The sequence below is a fragment of the Perca fluviatilis genome, chromosome 14 (assembly GCF_010015445.1).
Source record: "Perca fluviatilis chromosome 14, GENO_Pfluv_1.0, whole genome shotgun sequence".
Taxonomy (NCBI): Eukaryota; Metazoa; Chordata; class Actinopteri; order Perciformes; family Percidae; genus Perca; species Perca fluviatilis.
Window position 1 is genome coordinate 18,143,671 of NC_053125.1, and position 17,738 is coordinate 18,161,408.

Below are 17,738 nucleotides of genomic sequence, written 5' to 3' on the forward strand. Positions count from 1 at the left end.
TCCGTACATGTTAGCTCATGACAGGAGGGGCGGGGCTTAATTGCTTAGTTTATTTCCATTCATAAAACTTTATGTTTTTGTTCACATTAACGTTTTACACTGAATCTTATCACAATAATGTACATTAATATGTCCCTATATATACATGTATTCCTATAGGGCGGCTAATATGTAAAAGGAGTTAGTGTGAAATGTTTCTTTCTTAACACAAGGTGTCAGTGTCGGTTTGTAAAATCAGTTAATAGCCTACATATACATCAGTTAATTCACAAAAATGTGGTAGGGACCTCCAGAGCTATATAGTAACTAAGTACCCTTTCTCAAGTGTTGCACTTATTAATTTTGAAGTACAGTATTTTTATACAGTATTTTTATGCTACTTTACACTTCTACCCTACCACATTTCAGCATTGGAAGAAAAAATATCCTGATCCTTTAAGACATGTTTTAGGACACACAAAACTACTATATGTAGGCTATGTTTGTATGTATGTATGTATGTATGTATGTATGGGCTATTTACCTTATGTTCATTTACAAAGGATTTCAATACTTCTTCCAATGCTGTCTTGCTTTGAATATTAATGTGGGTCTGATCTGGTTTTTCTACTAACAAAGTTAAATTGCCTTATCAATTCCTAAAATTACATCTATACCTACTCTTCCTCCCTCAATGAAAAATCCAGATGTGATTGTTTAAATATTTTCCATTTCAAACGGTTAACTGCTAGATGTAAGATGCCTCCTACTTCACTGTTAAGTCCATTCTCAGTGTTTGTGTGCTGGAGGGTTTAAGTTTCCATATTACATATGTGTAAACAGCATATTTGACACCAACTGGCTTCTAAACCAGTGGTGATGTTACAAAATCCCCTTGTACATCTACATATGCAAAATCTTTGAGATAGGGGAAGTAAAAGTAGCAATAATGCAATTTAAAAATACTGCAAAGGTCATGCATTTGCATTCTTACTTTGGGGCCTACTTAAAAGTAGGCCTACAGAAGTGTTTTTGGACAGATGTACTGACAAAATCAAAAGTAAAATAACAGAATGGTTGTTGTCAGTGTTATGTTATCATATTGGATCTACTGATGCATGCATGTGTAGTACTGTAGTTTGATCTAGAGAAATGCTTCAACCTTTATAAATTGATGATATGGTGTTGATAAAATGTTTGTTCCTTAAAGTCACTCGTAACTAGAAGGCTATGACTTTTACTTAAATAAAGTTTTAGAGTTAAGAATTCTTATTACAGGACTTTTACTTGTAATGGTGTATTTTTAAATGGTGATCTTTTTTAAAAAGTAAAATGTCAGAGTTTCTTTGAACCTAAAAAAAAGAGTCAAACTAAGTTAAGTGAAACATTGTCTTTCACAAATCATTTCAAACAAAAGAGATAAACATCTTTTCAAATTTGCCTATAATGTTTTGGAATCCGGTTGGTATAATAATATATTCCTCTGTAATCTGGTTAGTCATGTAAAAAAATGACGTCTGCACATCTGGAGGAGGACCCAGAGGAAAATCTATTTCTCTCTCTCTCTCTCTCTCTCTCTCTCTCTCTCTCTCTCTCTCTCTCTCTCTCTCTCTCTCTCTCTCTCTCTCTCTCTCTCTCTCTCGTTCTCGTGACCACGTCCACACACGCTGGCTGCAGACAATCCTAGCAGAGGACAGGAAACTAATCTATGAAGCTTTAGTAAACACCAGCTGAGCATTTGTCACAGCTCACTGATGATTTTAACATTTTGCTCAGTGTTTTTAACTCAGCTCTGATTTTGAAGGAGTCGCTTTTGTCCAGAAAAGCTGTCCGGTGCGCTCACGGTGTCCATGTGGATACCACAAAGAGTTTTGTGCCACGTTTTAAAAGCATAACGGAGTAGCATCGATCGATTAGATTTTTTAGTTTGCTGTCAGGACGGCGGGACTTCTGTAGAAAGATTTCTGAACTTGTTTGGGGCAGTTTGCAGATAGAAGAATGCTGCCCCAGCTCCTCATCCTGGCCTGTGGTCTCTGCTGCCTTGGTTTTACCTCCGTCACTGCAAATGTACTAAAAGCAGAGGTATGTATAATAGAAATCATAATTCATTCACTTTAAACAATGCAAAATGATACATACCGGAATTTGAATAGATTTTAAGTGTGTCATAGCTGTTATGTTTAAAAAAACTTGAATTTGAAATGTTCTTTATTTTCTAATGTTGTTAATCGTTTCCCAATTACAGTTTCTACAATATCCTTGAAGGATATATAGATAGAAGGCCTAAGTTATACGGTGATCTTATTTGGTTGTATTTTTAACCCCTTATTGTATCACTAGTGTCTTTCTAATGTTTACTAGGTTTTCTCTAATCTTGCAACAGCAAGGGAGGAACTGTTTTTGTTCCCATGTTTATGCTGCCTCCCTGAAACACTATACTAAGAGATGTTTGAAACACTCCATCTGAGTAGAAACTGTATCAAGAGATGCAACTTTATCCAGGGGAAAAAATGTCATTAGTCTAACTTTTGTGGGGGGGGGCAGGAGCAGAAACCTCAGCTGAGCTGCTTTGTTCTGAGAGAAAAGGGTGTTGTGGTGGTACGGGGGAGGGGGTTAATGGTTTTCATCTGCCTGTGTAGACTGCACATAGGCCGGAAAGCTGGTCTGCATTCACAACAAGCCAGACATAAGTCGCTCCATCTGGAGATTGTAGGCTGTAGGCCTCAGCCTGTGGCACCTGAGGCATGGAGATGCTATAGTGCAGTTTAGCCTTCAACTAAACAACAGATTTGGTCATCAGGTCCCGTGTAGCATTGTAAATGATTGGGTACGAGCAGCCTGAGCGCCTCTGGCCTCAGCCCATTTTACATTTGCTCTGTTGGTAGTTCCAGAGAACTTAAGTCATAAGGAGTTTTGATGTGAACATTTAAACACCACCTCCTCAGTGTTTAGTCACAATAAGTCATACTGTCAGGAACTTCACATATACAAGGGTTTTTTTCTGTGAAAGAATGCACCACTAAAAGGACATGATGCACCACGAAAAGGTAGCTGTCGCAGGGAATTGGTTACAACTGAGTTTAAGTTGAGTCTGTGCTGTAGTTCTAGGTGGACAGGATGCACGAAGGAGCAAAGGAGGACCTTAGTCACTGACCACAAGTTGCTGGCATGTGAGTCAAGCCAGACATGGTGGATAACTCAGAGTCAGACAGTTTATAAGACGCCACAGGCAGAACACACCAACAGTGATGGATGTCTGTAAACAAAGTGAGAAAACATGACTGTTTACAGCTGTGTATAATACCTCTAATATATATCACTTCAGTGCTAAACAGTGCAGGACTTAATGTGAGACATCAGATGAAGAGTGACTGTCACATGTTGTGTACACAGTGCTGTGATGCTGTCAGACATGGCACTCGGTCCTGATGCAGAAAGAGGATAAGAATTAATTATGGGTTCAAGATTACATCACCTGAGAGCTGGATATGAACCCTGTGATCAAAAGATAGACTTGTCTGTCTGTGGAAAAAGCAGACGGACAGCAAATAGGCAAAACAAAAAAAAAGCAACAACTGAGTGACATAAATGTTTATTTAAAGTCAACAAAGCGGGGGTTGAGAAAGCAGAACTCGGACAGAGTAACTGAGTTTAGAGGAATTTTGTGGTTTATCAGCGTTGCTCAACATCTAAATATCCCTCTCTGACTTCACTCAAACTAACAAACTAAATCTACTTAATCCACGCTGAGTGAAAAGAGAAGCTCCACCAATAGAGAAATAAGACTTCCACTTTTCTGTGAAAATGACGTCTGGTGAAGTCGAGTACCTTTGCGGCCTCCGGCATCTGATTTCATTTACCGCTTTTGCCTTGTCTAACCTTTCTTTACTTAAATAACAATCTTAGCGGGACATTGTGAGTAAAGGAAGTGGGCAGCAATAAAAAAAATAAAAAAACAGGGTCTAAAACAGGATCTCTCCATATCTGGCTAAAAGAATCTGGAGATTTCCCGTTGCCATCTGGAGACACATGTCTCGTGATTCCAGCAGAGGGTTATAGACTCGGTCAAAACACATCTGGGTTCAGGTCTCTTTATCTCGGCCAGAGTGAGTGTTGATGTAGCATCAAAAGAAAAAGCCTTGCTCCAGATCTGGTGCACACTGCTCTGACAGGCAGCGGTTGACACTTAAGAAATGTTAAAGTAATCAGCTGGATCGGTCTTAATGAGAAACTGATGGACTTCAAGGGAGAAAGGGAGCTTATCTCTGCCCTGCTACACCACGGAAAATGGTGTTAGGTAACACAGAGGACATCAAAGAGGGAAAGTTTCCTCTGTGATGTTAGAAAATGCAGGTTTTGAAGATAGATGCATGCATTTCTTATACTGTAGGTCTTAGTCTCGAGTGCTCAGCTGGTTGGATTTGACTAAAGATGTAGGCCAGATGTGCTGAACCAGCCATCTGGTAGAGGTAGAGAGCTCTCTTTGAAAAGACTCCAGGCAGTGGTGGAAAGTAACTAAGTACATTTACTCAAGTACTGTACTGATTTTTACAGTGTTTTTATTTTCCGCTACTTTATACTTCCACTCCACTACATTTCAGAGGGAAATATTCAACTTTTTACTCCAAGACATGAATGATTACTGTAAAATATGATGCATTATCATAATCTACCCAACAGTATATACAGTAGTTATAGCTTGTTATACACACAATAATTGTGGTTAGACCAAGTAGCCGTAGGCTATTAGTTAATTTACATGATCACCTTTATTAGAAAATTCCAATAGTTGACAAAAACAATCTCAGCTCAAGGTTTTCTTACTACCTTTGTTCCGGAACCTTTACCTCCATCAGCCGACTGAGTTTTTCTCGTCATGGAGCAACAGTAGCTACGTAGGTGTTGCCCCAACTACAACATTAAAACCAACCAATGCATATCCATGTTAATGCACCATTTATGATCTAATAATGTGATATATAAATAGGCCATTCTGAATATGTTCTGCTATATTTTGCTGCTAACACTGTTAGCTGTATTTACTTACTGTATATTATACTTACTACTACTATATCATACTTACTTAACAAAAAGATCTAAATACATTTTCCACCACTGTCAACCTTATTAGAAAGTGGTACCCATCATCTTAATGTTGTAAGTGGTCTAAGTGGAGTTCATTTCTTCAATACTTTTTATTCTATCACAATTCATCATATTTTATGAGCTCCTTTTATATTTGGTTTGTCAAATGTGGTGCAGTAACAAGGACAATGTCTGTCTTTATTAATATATATATATATATATATATATATATATATATATTAACACACTATTTATCACTCTAGTTGCATCACTGCCACCATAGAAAACTTATTCATGTAACGTTACCAGTTACTGTTGGCTTGCATATTTCACTAAAGCAGAATAAGGGATTTTATTTGACCTGTTTGACCCAGCAGAAATGGAAATGTTTGCACGGTGCTGCTGTGAGTGCTAACTGGGTCAAAGACGCCAAGAAATGAAGGCAATGTGAGATTGAGCCCCTCATGAGCAGAATTCTCAGTTTTTTCCGTTGGCACCGAGCAAGAGGAACAACTGACTCAGTCCCTCAAATTGAAATTCAGCCGTACTCCTAACCCCTCTCTCTCTCTCGCTCTCTCCCCTCTCAATTTTCTTTTACTGCTCTTCCTTCTAATGTCTTTACCTCTCCTTCGCTAATGTAACTCTGCACTTTAGATCATCTTCTTCTGTCCTTTACCCTCTTGTCTGTCCATTTTCGTCCCTGGTGAGATTTAAGTATCCAACTCATTTCTCAGGGTCGAAAAAAACAAACAGATTCACAATAAAAATCAGTGGAGGTTTATAGAGGCAGCTTGAAACAAATAGTGTTTTGATACTTGGTAGCATTGCTATACACAAAAAGATGGCCTTTGGCATTGTTTAACAGACACGTTACAGCAATACTAAGTGTATACATGCTTAAATATACACAAACTCACATCCTTATCCCTATTTAATACATACGGTAGTTTCTGTTATTGTATAAATATAGAAAGACACCCACATGTTAGATGTTCAGACGAAAGGAGAGTTAAAACTTCTAGGAAATGTCATCATTCTCTAGTTTTATTACCGCAGCAGTTATTAATGCACCAGGGATTTTTTTTTACATTTTGTTTATAACTCTTGTAGGAACTTGTGGTTGGTGAGATTTTTGTTTCCTTTTTATAATGCATCCGGAGAACAAATTACATCGATGTCTGATGTAAATGTGAGTCAGAGTGTGTGACAATAGGTGGCACCCACATGTCCTATGATGCATGACGGGACATTGAGATATCACATGCATGCTGCTCGGCATCATGCTCACATTTTTGAAGCGTTGATACTCTCTGTAATAAGTGGATTTTGTGTTGTGAAGTAGCAACGGAGAACTTTACAAGGGCCTGGAAAGCTCCAGATTGACTGTATCTACTGGCTTGTGCTAATTTAAACATTTGTATCCAGCACTAAATCAACTGACATAGTTAGAGGCCTTAAAGAAGTAGGCCCTGCTGTATGAGGCCATAGCTTGAGGAGGATATCTCATCTGTGTTAAAATCTACTTTTAAAACCATTATTAGTTCAAGTTCATTAACCGGTAACGACCACACAGGGTCTTCATCAGGGCGGATGTAGTAAAAAAAGATTGATTACAGCAGGGCACTCTGAACATACACTGAATATAGACAATATAACACTGAGTGCCTGTAATGAAATTACCCCCACAGCAAACCTAGAACCATGGGGTGCTGTTCTAGCTTAGAAAAGTTTCATAGATTGCACACATTAAGTGTGAGAGGAATGGAGGGTTAATGGGGGCCCAGCAGCTTATTGTTGCCCCAGGGACCTTTGCAACTTAATACAGCCAGGTGAAGTACAATGTTCAGATTATTCTGTTCTGATCTTCAGAATACAATGCTTGCAGGCAGCTATCTGCAGTGGTGCTTTGGAGGAAGCAAACAACACCTACCTCAGTTTTTAGATATTTACAGTTTCTTTAATCAGTCATCAATAAACTGAAATTACAGCTGCAACTAATGATAACTGCCATTTCTGATGAATCCGCTGATTATTTAAATAATTGAACCATTTGCTCCACAAAAAGTCAGAAAGAAACACTCAATATACTACAATATACTCAATAGTTTTCACATATAAATCTAATTAAGTTCACAATTGATGATTCGCCTTTATGGAATTTAGAGCTTCCACTGATTATTTTCATTATGTAGTAATCTGTAGAATGTTTTCTTAGTTAATCATTTGATCATTTGATTCATAGAATGTCAGACACAATTTCCACAAAGCCCAAAGCAACATATTCAAAATGTTAATGTTGTCCAGCCAACAGTCCAAAACCCCAGAATATTCAGTTTAGTATAATTTAAGAAACAAAAAAGCAGCATATCCTCACATTTAAGAAGCAGGAACATTTGAATGTGTGTCTTTTTTTGCTAAACAATGACTTAAATGATCAAATTATTATGAAAATCTGTCCAAATAATGAATTGTTCCAGCTCTACATGAGACAGTAAGGTCACAGTCGGGTCACAGAATCCATGTTCGACATCCCACAGCTCCACCGAAACAACCTCTTCTACCACCTTTACATCACGCCGGTTGTGTTTCAGTGTCTGTGCATTATACATTCAGACTTCACGTCACTGCACACACACACTGCACAAACTCAGCGGTGTGTTTACCAAACCTGCAGTCAGCCCTTTGACCACACATGGCCGTGTAGCAAGCTACCTAGCTACGCCGAGGCCAACAATACCAGCCATGTACAAGTCTCAATAAATAGAAGCTTTGATGGTGGCTGCTGGGAGTTCCAGGGAGGAGGGGTACATGCTGGGATACCTGGCGTCTCAACCGGAGGTGGTGGTGGTGTGTGGAGTAGTTTGGGACTAGAGGGAGAGAAATGGAGGTCTTGATGGTGTGGGGGAGACTTTTCAGGGGAGTGTTTTTATAGAAGCAGACGCGTCACCACACTGGAGCCACAGGACACACTAGCAGCAGTCAGTGGGGAGGCAAAGAAAGTACTTTTGGTTGGTGTTACAGAGAGAGTCAGGGGATAAATTAGATTAACTAGATGCTTAAAAAATTCAGAGAAATCTTGAAGAAATTGTGAGAAGGGAAATGCAGAGATGGAGAGAAGGGGGATAAGTTGCCTTTCTGCAAGTCGTCATAAGTGAACCTTGTTCTCTGGCCTTTCTGACCAGCACTTTACTAACAGTAGCTGTGTGTGCCCAGGCAGTATACGGCCAGGTAGTCTGGCCCATGCAGTTGCTACATTTTCATCCCTCCCCCCTGCTTTTCCCTTTACTTGTCAGAGGAAGGCTTGATGAGAAAAACAGCACTAATGGTGGAATAAGAGAGATATGTGAGGTTTAGATGACGCTAACGAAGGAATTCAGGGTAATTCCACCGACTTAATCTGTGGTGGAGATGAAGATGTGTGTTTGACTCTGCGTGCAGATACATGAGTGGAAACACACGGTTTAAGATGCACTTAAGATTCTACAACTCCAACCAAAAAGGGCCAGGAGATGAGAAGATCGATACCACTCTTATGTTTGTGTATTAAATATGGAGCTAAAGCTCACAGCCAGTTAGCTTAGCTTACCACAAAGAGTGAAAACAGGGGGAAACTGCTCGACTGGCTATTTCTTACAGTATCAACGCTATAAATCTTCTCATCTCACTCTCATCAAGAAAGCAAATACTTTTCAAAATGTTGAACTATTCCTTTAAGTCTTAGACCACCAGCAGCATGCAGTGGAAAGAATAGGCTGGCCTTTCATGTGTAAAGATAAATAGTGGTGGTTTTGGTTGACATGAAGGCAGACAGAGAGAGAGAGGAGTAGGTGGCGGACAGACATAGTCAGTGGCAGGGAGATTTTAAACTCAAGCTTTGAGGAACCCAAATGTTGCTGAAAATGTTACTTTTTCCAGCATTATGACCGCCAGTTGTCTTTGGCTGCGATCGTCTAGACAGACTTCTGGGTCATCGTGACTAAAATGACATCAGTGTTTTCAGATTGTGTTTTATTTGGCTCTCTCGCCACTGCATATGACCCTACAACAAAGTTCCCCCTAACTAGTTCAACATAAATTAAGGGGGCATGCAAGGTTTTGGTGTTGGGTTTTAGGAGTTTACACATGGGATAATGTCACAGTCACATAAAGAAACAACAATAAATTTAACATGCTGAGTTACCGTTACAGTGTGTGTTGGCTGCTGTAGGAGTCAGTATGTAGCTTAACAAGTCACACAAACCCACACACACACACACACACATTTTGTCTCCCTTTATTTACCATGCAATCTGGGTAATGTATCTGAGCTCAGAGACGCAGGTCCAAACAAGCTCTGAAAGTTTACTGGAAGTAGAAAAACACCCACAGGTTCACACAAGTGGCCAATCCTTTCTTTTTTGTTGACTAAGATGTTTTCTGGCGTGTCTGACTACGAGCAGTCTGAGAAAATCACGGAGAGAGATATTTATTATGTGTTGCAACACTCCTAATTACTGCTTAGAAAATATAAAAGCCTCTTGTAGTAACAATAGCATTGTATTTTAGCAGATAATTGACATTTTCCATTTATTTCTTTTCTTTTTTTAGTATTCCTTTACCTTTACCAAAACACTACTGAATTTAGCAGCCAAAATAAACTAGGTTTTAGGGGTTTAGGTGTCCCAAGATTTAGATTTTGCTGCTTGAAGGCTACATGCAACCCTATGTAGTGGTGTTTTCGAGGCAGCAATCTCACCTCCTTGTCTGCATAAATAAAGTCTCTTATCTGCCCGATTAGCTATTTTATTATCTATACTTTTCTCAACTAAGCTATTTATTGTTGGGTCTACAAAATGACAAAAAAGAAAGAATTACAAATTATGTGGTTTAAAATCACAAGTTATGTATTGAAAATGCATATTTTAGGAGTGTATCACATTTTTGGAAAACAATATTTATATATAAGATCTTAAATATGTGATATTTCTATGCAGGTTTCAGCTTTAGTATCTCATATTGTCCATATTCATTATGAGGTTATTCAGTTGTTGAAGCTGTTGCTTGTGTTTTTCTAAAACAGAATAATTATGTAATGATACAAGGTTAGGGTTAAGTAGTCATTCATCATTTGGTTGTTCTCTGGAGATTATATTTAACATTTCTGTGTGTCATTTGTAGTTTAAAAAAAAAACCTTGGATTATTCAGATTTAATAGAATATATTATTGGTTTTGGTCAACAAGTTGGTCTGAAAGGTTTATTTTGGGATAAACAAGGTTTTACAGCAGATTCCCAGAGTGAACATTTAAGCATGTAGACTGCATCACAATAAAACACTCAATTGAGGAACTTTTTTCAGCCTTATATCTTCTTGACATGCTAACCTAGCCCACCTGTGAAGATCACATATGATTACCTTCATGACATTTCATTTTTAGTACTAACTATATAAGTATTATGGTGCTAACTGTTAAGCTAAGTCCAACAGGAAAGGAAATAGTTGTCCACACAAGCAAAGTGTCAGTTAATATGTTAACAAATAGACCTTCATTATGTTCTCTCTCCCTCTCTCTTGCAGGGTTGGCTGCAGCAGTATGGCTACCTGCCTCCTGGTGACGTCAGAGCCCAGGCCATCCGCTCACCAAAGTCCATTGAAACAGCGATATCAAACATGCAGAGGTTTTACGGTTTGACTGTCACTGGCTCCATAGACTCCAGCACGTTAGAGTGAGTCCTATTTTATAGCACATAATTACATAACTGCTTTCATATGTTCGAGCCATCAGATCATTTAATGACTTGGGATTGGAGTTAAGAGAGTCTATGAAAGCAATATTGCTATTTACAAATAATGTGTCCTTCTGTTGAAATATTTGAAGTTAAGAACTGGGAATTTTATTTTGCTGTTGCCAGAGCGATGAGCCGGCCGCGGTGTGGCGTCCCAGACAAGTTTGGCCCGGAGCTGAAAACCAACCTGAGGAGGAAGAGATACGCCGTGCAGGGTCTGAAGTGGGAAAAGTCTGAGGTGACCTTCAGGTACACATCTAGCTGTTCAATATTTTTGGCTTTCACAACCAAAGCTTCACATGTAAACATGATTTATTATGCAGGTGATGATACACACTATTGTTTTTTTTTTATTATTTTCTTGGATTGATCATTTGATCTATAAATGTGAAACATGCTCATTGCAGTGTCCTAGATAAGTTGAAATATTCATATTGCTTGTTTTGTCCGAGGAACAGTCCAAAACCAAAAGATATTCAGTTTTCTATAATAAAAGAAGACTAAGAAAACAAGTATTCAACTTTTGAAGTGGGAACCACTGAAAACATATTCTCAGAACTTGTTGCCAATCATTTTTTTTCTGTCAATCAATTGATTGAATAATCTTTTAAGCTCTAATGAAATGAAACACTTTTTAAACAAAAAATCCAAACTCTAAATATTACTATTAGGCTACTAATAAAACAATGGAAAAAGGAATTGGAAAAAACTTTGTTAATGTCTGGAATTTAACTGCCTTTTTGACTTAACCCTTGTGTGGTCCTTCGGGTCCCAGTGACCCGAAGGACAACACAAGGATTATGTACTTCCCTTTACTTTGTTGAGAATTGCTCTCTAAACCCTGTTTCTTGTAAAGTAAGTAAGTAAAGTTTATTTCTAGAACACATTTAAACACAGTTTAAGCTGACCAAAATGCTGTACAAACAAGAACTAAGGTGCTGTATTAACCCTTGTTTAGAGAGCAATTCTCAACAAAGTAAAGGGAAGTACATAATCCTTGTGTTGTCCTTCGGGTCACTGGGACCCGAAGGACAACACAAGGGTTAAGTGTAATTTCTTAATAATAGTGGAGTGATCTGCTTTATTCTACATTTATTAATAATACAGACACTTGTTTTTAGACCATTTTATGATGAATACAAGACTAAAGACTGCGGACTGATCTACAGTCATGTTTGATATATTAGACTTAACTTAATTAGACTATAGAGTCGGCATGAATCCCCGTCTCTTCGTTCTTCCTAACAGCATACAGAACTACACGCCTAAGATCGGAGAGCGAGCCACATATGAAGCCATCCGAAAAGCCTTCAAGGTGTGGGAGAGCGTGATCCCGCTCACCTTCAGGGAAATCCCATACAGCCAAATCAGGGACAAGGTCGACAAGTTCGCAGATATCATGCTCTCGTTCTCATCGGGTTTCCATGGCGACAGCACGCCGTTTGACGGCGAGGGCGGCTTCCTAGCTCACGCTTACTTCCCCGGACACGGCATCGGGGGAGACACTCACTTTGACCTTGCTGAGCCCTGGACCACCGGGAACACAGACCAGGGCGGTAAGAGAGAGAAGAGCAGACGGTGACATGTAGATCCTGGAAGGAAGAGAACAATAAACTGAATGTTATCTTTCTCTCTCTCTCTCTCTCTCTCTCTCTCTCTCTCTCTCTCTCTCTCTCTCTCTCTCTCTCTCTCTCTCTCTCTCTCTCTCTCTCTCTGAAGGTAATGATGTTTTCCTGGTGGCTGTCCATGAGCTTGGTCATGCTCTGGGTCTGGAGCACTCCAACGACCCCTCTGCCATCATGGCCCCCTTCTACCAGTGGTTTGAAACAGAAAACTTCCAGCTCCCAGACGACGACCGCAGAGGCATCCAAGCAATCTACGGTGGGTTGTTCTCCTAAAGGAAGTGGGAATGTATGGGATATATTTGCAGTGCTGTTTCTTTTATAACATCCACCACCTTTTATCCATCACTGTTCCTCTCAGGGGACGTTAGTACTAAGTAGAACATTGACATACTGTCAGTAGTACTATAAAATGTTACATAATTATGTACATGTAACATACTGTATTGATAGACTAGACTAGACCCTAACAAGAGTGTGTGCAGCCATGCTAGCAGCTCTGTGAGGCTTGACTTAGTCACAGCGATGCTCTGAGCCAAATGCTAACATGCTGATGTTTCTCAGGAATAATCTTTAACATTTTTCCCATCTTCATTGGCATGCTAACATTTGCTAATTAGCACTAAACATAAAATACAACAGAGGCTGATGGGAATGCCATTAGCTTTGCAGGTATTTAGTCATAAAACAAAGTATTGAACACATTAAGATGTTAACCTGATGATGGTGCCATCCAATAGATGTTGAGACGTTTCACTCAAAACCCAAAATGTGAACCTGACGGTGGCACTAGAGGCAAAGTCAGTAGTCTTCATCATCTGAATTATGCAACAAAGTTAAAAGGATTCATCACCTGGGAACAATGAATGTGTGTACATAATTTCATGGCAACACATTTAGTAGTTGTTAAGATATTTCATTCCGGACCAAAGTGGTGGAGTCGACATCGTGTTGGTACATACATACGTTGAATTATTATGTTATTAACCATTTTTCTCTTCTCTCTCACAACATCTTTCCCACAGGATCCAAGTCTGGGGCTCCCCCACCTCCCCCTCCTCCCCCTCGACCCACAAAGCCGTCCACCCCTGACAATGGCCCAGACATCTGTGAGGGACACTTTGACACCATTGCTATCCTCAGAGGGGAAAAGTTTGTATTTAAGGTACAGGAGAAAATTTTTTCTCAAACATTTAAATGTTCTCAGAAACCAAATTATAGACTTTTCTCACCGCAGACGTTTTTGACTTATCATAATAGGAGACACACAGGTGTTAACAAATAATAACAATGGTTCTGTTCTATGCAAGTGTCCCACTAATAGACATTATTATTATTGAACTAAAGATCTTCTAATCTATGTGTGTGTGTGTGTGTGTGTGTGTGTGTGTGTGTGTGTGTGTGTGTGTGTGTGTGTGTGTGTGTGTGTGTGTGTGTGTGTGTGTGTGTGTGTGTGTGTGTGTGTGTGTGTGTGTTTGCAGGACAAGTGGTTTTGGCGTGTGCGTAACAACAAGGTGTTGCCAGGTTACCCAATGGCCATCAGTCACTTCTGGAAGGGCCTGCCATCAAACATCAACGCAGCCTACGAGAGGGATGATGGGAAGTTTGTCTTCTTTAAAGGTAGGTTCCTTCTGAGATTAGATTGGAACCAGATTTGGGATAATTGAGTCACTGCAGCTGCTCGAGTGATAAATTTCATGTGTTAATTGTTATGACTTCTTTCATCTCTTTTTTTCTGTTTTCTGTCTCACTTCTGATCATCTTCCTGTTCTTACATCTCCAGCTGATAGGTACTGGGTTTTTAATGAGAACAGCATGGAAAAGGATTCCCCCAAGAGCCTGAAAGAGCTGGGCACCGGTCTACCTAAAGACAAGATCGATGCTGCTCTCTTCTACACACCGACAGGACAGACGTACTTTTTCAGAGGCACTAAGTGAGTCCGTCCACTATCTATTCAGGGTTCACCACATACGCTTAAAGTATGGTGAACTTTTTATTTGTGGAATCTGATCTATTAAGCCTCTTTTGCATTTGTGAAAACAATGTTTTTCACAAATGCAATTCTTTCTGAAGAGAAGTTAAAACAAGTTATTCCCCCAGTTTAGTCCCAAGGCCCAATGACTGGCAGTACTTCTTCGTCGTCCTCTTGCACTTTTCTTCTATGAAACATTATGGGAGCATTCCTGCAGCACTCATGCATAGATTTACCTTTTGCCCAAACAAATACTGCTCATACTTTTTTGTACAGTTGTAGTTACCTGTTCTAACATGTACTTTTACCATGCTTATCAGTGAACTAGTTATGAAGGTAGCATCCCACATTTCAGTTCTCTGACTCTCACTCCCGGTCTTTAATTTATTTGCCGAGATTTACTGCGTATGTAAACAAAAGAAGAAAAATAGTAAAGCCCTTAATTTAATTTAATTCAATTTAAAGAGATGGAGTCTAAAATATGTCAGAACCACCCTAAAAGCTACCATGTGTCATTTCCGTGTAATTGTAGAATATGAATGAGGACATGCACCTTGTTGTTTCCCTACAGACTTAGTTGTATGAATGAATCACCCGAAGCAGTTAGATCTTTGATTGTTTTGTGTCTTGGTGTCATTCGCAGGTACTACCGTTTCAACGAGCAGACTCGCACAGTGGACAGCGGTTATCCTAAGCCCATCAGCATGTGGAGCGGTGCACCGGAAAACATCAAAGCTGTCATCATGAGTGAAGATGGATGTAAGTTTTCCTCCCCATTAAACTGATCACGTGGATGTCGCTATTTCAAGACCGAAAGCTGAAACAATAAGTCGATTATTAAACAGTCAGACAGATAATTAATCGGCAACTATTTTATCAATCGATTAATCCCAAACAAAGAAAAATGCCAACATTTCTCCGTTCCAGCTTCTTAAATGTGAGGTTTTGATGTTTTTATTTGTTGATAGTTAAGTGAATTTATTACATTTATTTTACTGCTGGCCAAACAAAACAAGTTTTTTCAGTTTCTTACAATTTTCATTAACCAATCAATTATTTAATTGAGAAAATGAGTGGCAGATTAATTGACAATAAAAAAAATTCTCATTTGCAGTTCTATTGTTGACACACACTCATATACTGTACGTATAGAGGCGTTCTAACCCAAACAACAGCTGTGTTGTTGTGTTTTGATTTAAAGCAAAACTCTTTCTCTCCACTTTCCTCAGCTTACACGTATTTCTACAAAGCCAACAAGTACTGGAAGTTCAACAACCAGTACATGAAGGTGGAGTCCGGTTACCCCAAGTCTGTGCTCACTGACTGGATGGGCTGCGAGGGCGAGGAGCCCAACATAGGTCGGACGGAGGAGGAGATCATCATCGGGCCGGCGGCCGTGGTGATCCCTCTTCTCTTACTGGTGCTGGTTGTGATCACTCTGGGAGCGCTTTTGTTCTTCAGGAAGTACGGCACGCCTCGACGCCTCCTCTACTGCCAGAGATCCCTCCTGGACAAGGTGTAGGCAGAGCGACGGGGTGATTGACAGACAGACTGCCACAGAGGGACAGAAAGAGAGGAGGAGAGAATGAGGGCCGGGTGAAGATGGAAACTGAGGAAGGAGGAAGAAATGGAAGAGGAGGAGAGAGCAACTGGAGAGAGCAACTGGAGAAAAAAAACAGAAGAAATGGTGGGTAAGGACGATGTGTTAAGTTTTGAGTGGTTTGTACGTGCCACAACCGAGAGAAAAAAGGCCCTAGAAACTGAAATCAGGAAAATGTGTATTTGTATGTTAAGTATTTACATGTACTGTTCTGTGTTCAGAGATTAACAACATACCCACAATCTCACATAATTGTCATGCATCGCTCCCGGGTTGTGACCCAGGTCGTCACTGAATTGTCATGAGCAGGGATATACCCATGTTGACTGGCTGGGTTTGAATTTTCAAAAGGAGGGTTGAACCCTGATCACACAACCCGGGCCAAACCCAGGTCATTGGTGTGAAAGAAAAAATAGGGAAGGGAAATTTACAAAGAGACTCATCAACGACTTCCTCCCGCCTCTCCTCTCTCACATCCGTGGTATAGAAAAAAAAAAACATCCCTCCTTCCTTCCTCTCCTTTAACTGGACGACTCCAGCTGAACTGCTGTCTGATTCATTTACTCAGAAATTCACCATCTCTGTTAAGAGTTTTTGCTCTGAAACACATTTGCTGTTAGGTTTTTTTGGGGAGTTTTTATTGTGAAATTCATTCACTTCAACGTGACATTTTTGCAGATGTGTAACCTTGTTTCCTTATTTTGTGATAAAAAAGTTCCAGATTTAAAGCAAAATTCTGCCAATTTTACTATTTTATTGAAAACTCTGGATTGTGTTAATGGAAAAAAAAAATGCGAATATTTCGGAAAGGTACTGAAAAAAATATTGTTTTGATATCGTTACTCAGGTATCGTATCCGCACTAGTATGGGGAATTTTAAAATGATACCTAGCCTACTATTTAAACGATTATCACCCATCACCATGTTCAGTTTTAGTTATTATCACCTGTCTATGTCTATGAGCGGAGTAACAGCATGTCACTTATGCACAGTGTTAGTATTGATTGATGCAGACTTTTGAAAATGCACAGATATGATTCATAATTAGTATTTGTTTAACCGGGATTATGTTCACAAAAGTCAGACTTAACACGAGGCTGCTCCCCTTTATGGTCTAGCTGCATTCGCAGGCAAAACTCCAAAACACTTTCAGTGTAAGCAGTCAGATGGGAAAAATATTTTCTTAAAAACATGATGTTTTAACTCACGAATGACAGTTTTCAAACATTCCAGTACATTTGTTGTGGAATAGGAGCAGAGCTGCTTGTCCAGATGTGTCAGTAAGCGGTACAGTTTCCAACAGTATGGTGCAATTTTTAATTATTATCATTGTTATGGGGAATTGTTATTATTATAAGTATGGTTATTGTTATTATTGTTCTCCTGGTAAAGTTAAAGTGACTTTTTTTTTGCTTTTGTACATTGTCATTTGAAGTTCTGCTGGACAGAGGCATAACGTGACAATGATGGAAATGAATCCCAGTTTACACTCAGCATGTGATGAATTAGATCAGATCAGGGGGTTAAATGTGACTTCAGGGAGTCTGAAATGTTGGCACAGAATAACAAGCAATGCTATTTATGAACTTTGATTATGCTTCTTTTTTTTTTACACAAATCACAATTAGAAGTGAATTGATTTAGTTAATAACAATGATAATGGTAATGATATTTATAATGATGATCATATCAATAAAATGGAATGAGATTTTT

The 17,738-nt window shown here is 39.3% G+C and overlaps 1 protein-coding gene across 1 annotated transcript; it reads left to right on the forward strand.

Moving 5' to 3' along the window:
* The first annotated feature begins 1,624 nt into the window (after nucleotides 1–1,624).
* Nucleotides 1,625–17,738, forward strand: mmp14a (matrix metallopeptidase 14a (membrane-inserted)). The gene is made up of 10 exons (XM_039823203.1): nucleotides 1,625–2,061; nucleotides 10,621–10,769; nucleotides 10,956–11,078; nucleotides 12,078–12,385; nucleotides 12,549–12,710; nucleotides 13,477–13,616; nucleotides 13,933–14,071; nucleotides 14,235–14,385; nucleotides 15,068–15,183; nucleotides 15,654–17,738. The coding sequence occupies exons 1-10, from the start codon at nucleotides 1,978–1,980 to the stop codon at nucleotides 15,944–15,946; spliced, it is 1,665 nt and encodes a 554-aa protein (XP_039679137.1). The 5' UTR covers nucleotides 1,625–1,977; the 3' UTR covers nucleotides 15,947–17,738.

Excerpts from the sequence above, each read along its gene's own strand:
- mmp14a (XM_039823203.1), top strand. The coding sequence starts at position 1,978 with ATGCTGCCCCAGCTCCTCATCCTGGCCTGTGGTCTCTGCTGCCTTGGT. Across the intron at positions 2,062-10,620 it reads CAAATGTACTAAAAGCAGAG|GGTTGGCTGCAGCAGTATGG; the intron begins GTATGTATAATA and ends TCTCTCTTGCAG. Across the intron at positions 11,079-12,077 it reads AAGTCTGAGGTGACCTTCAG|CATACAGAACTACACGCCTA; the intron begins GTACACATCTAG and ends TCTTCCTAACAG.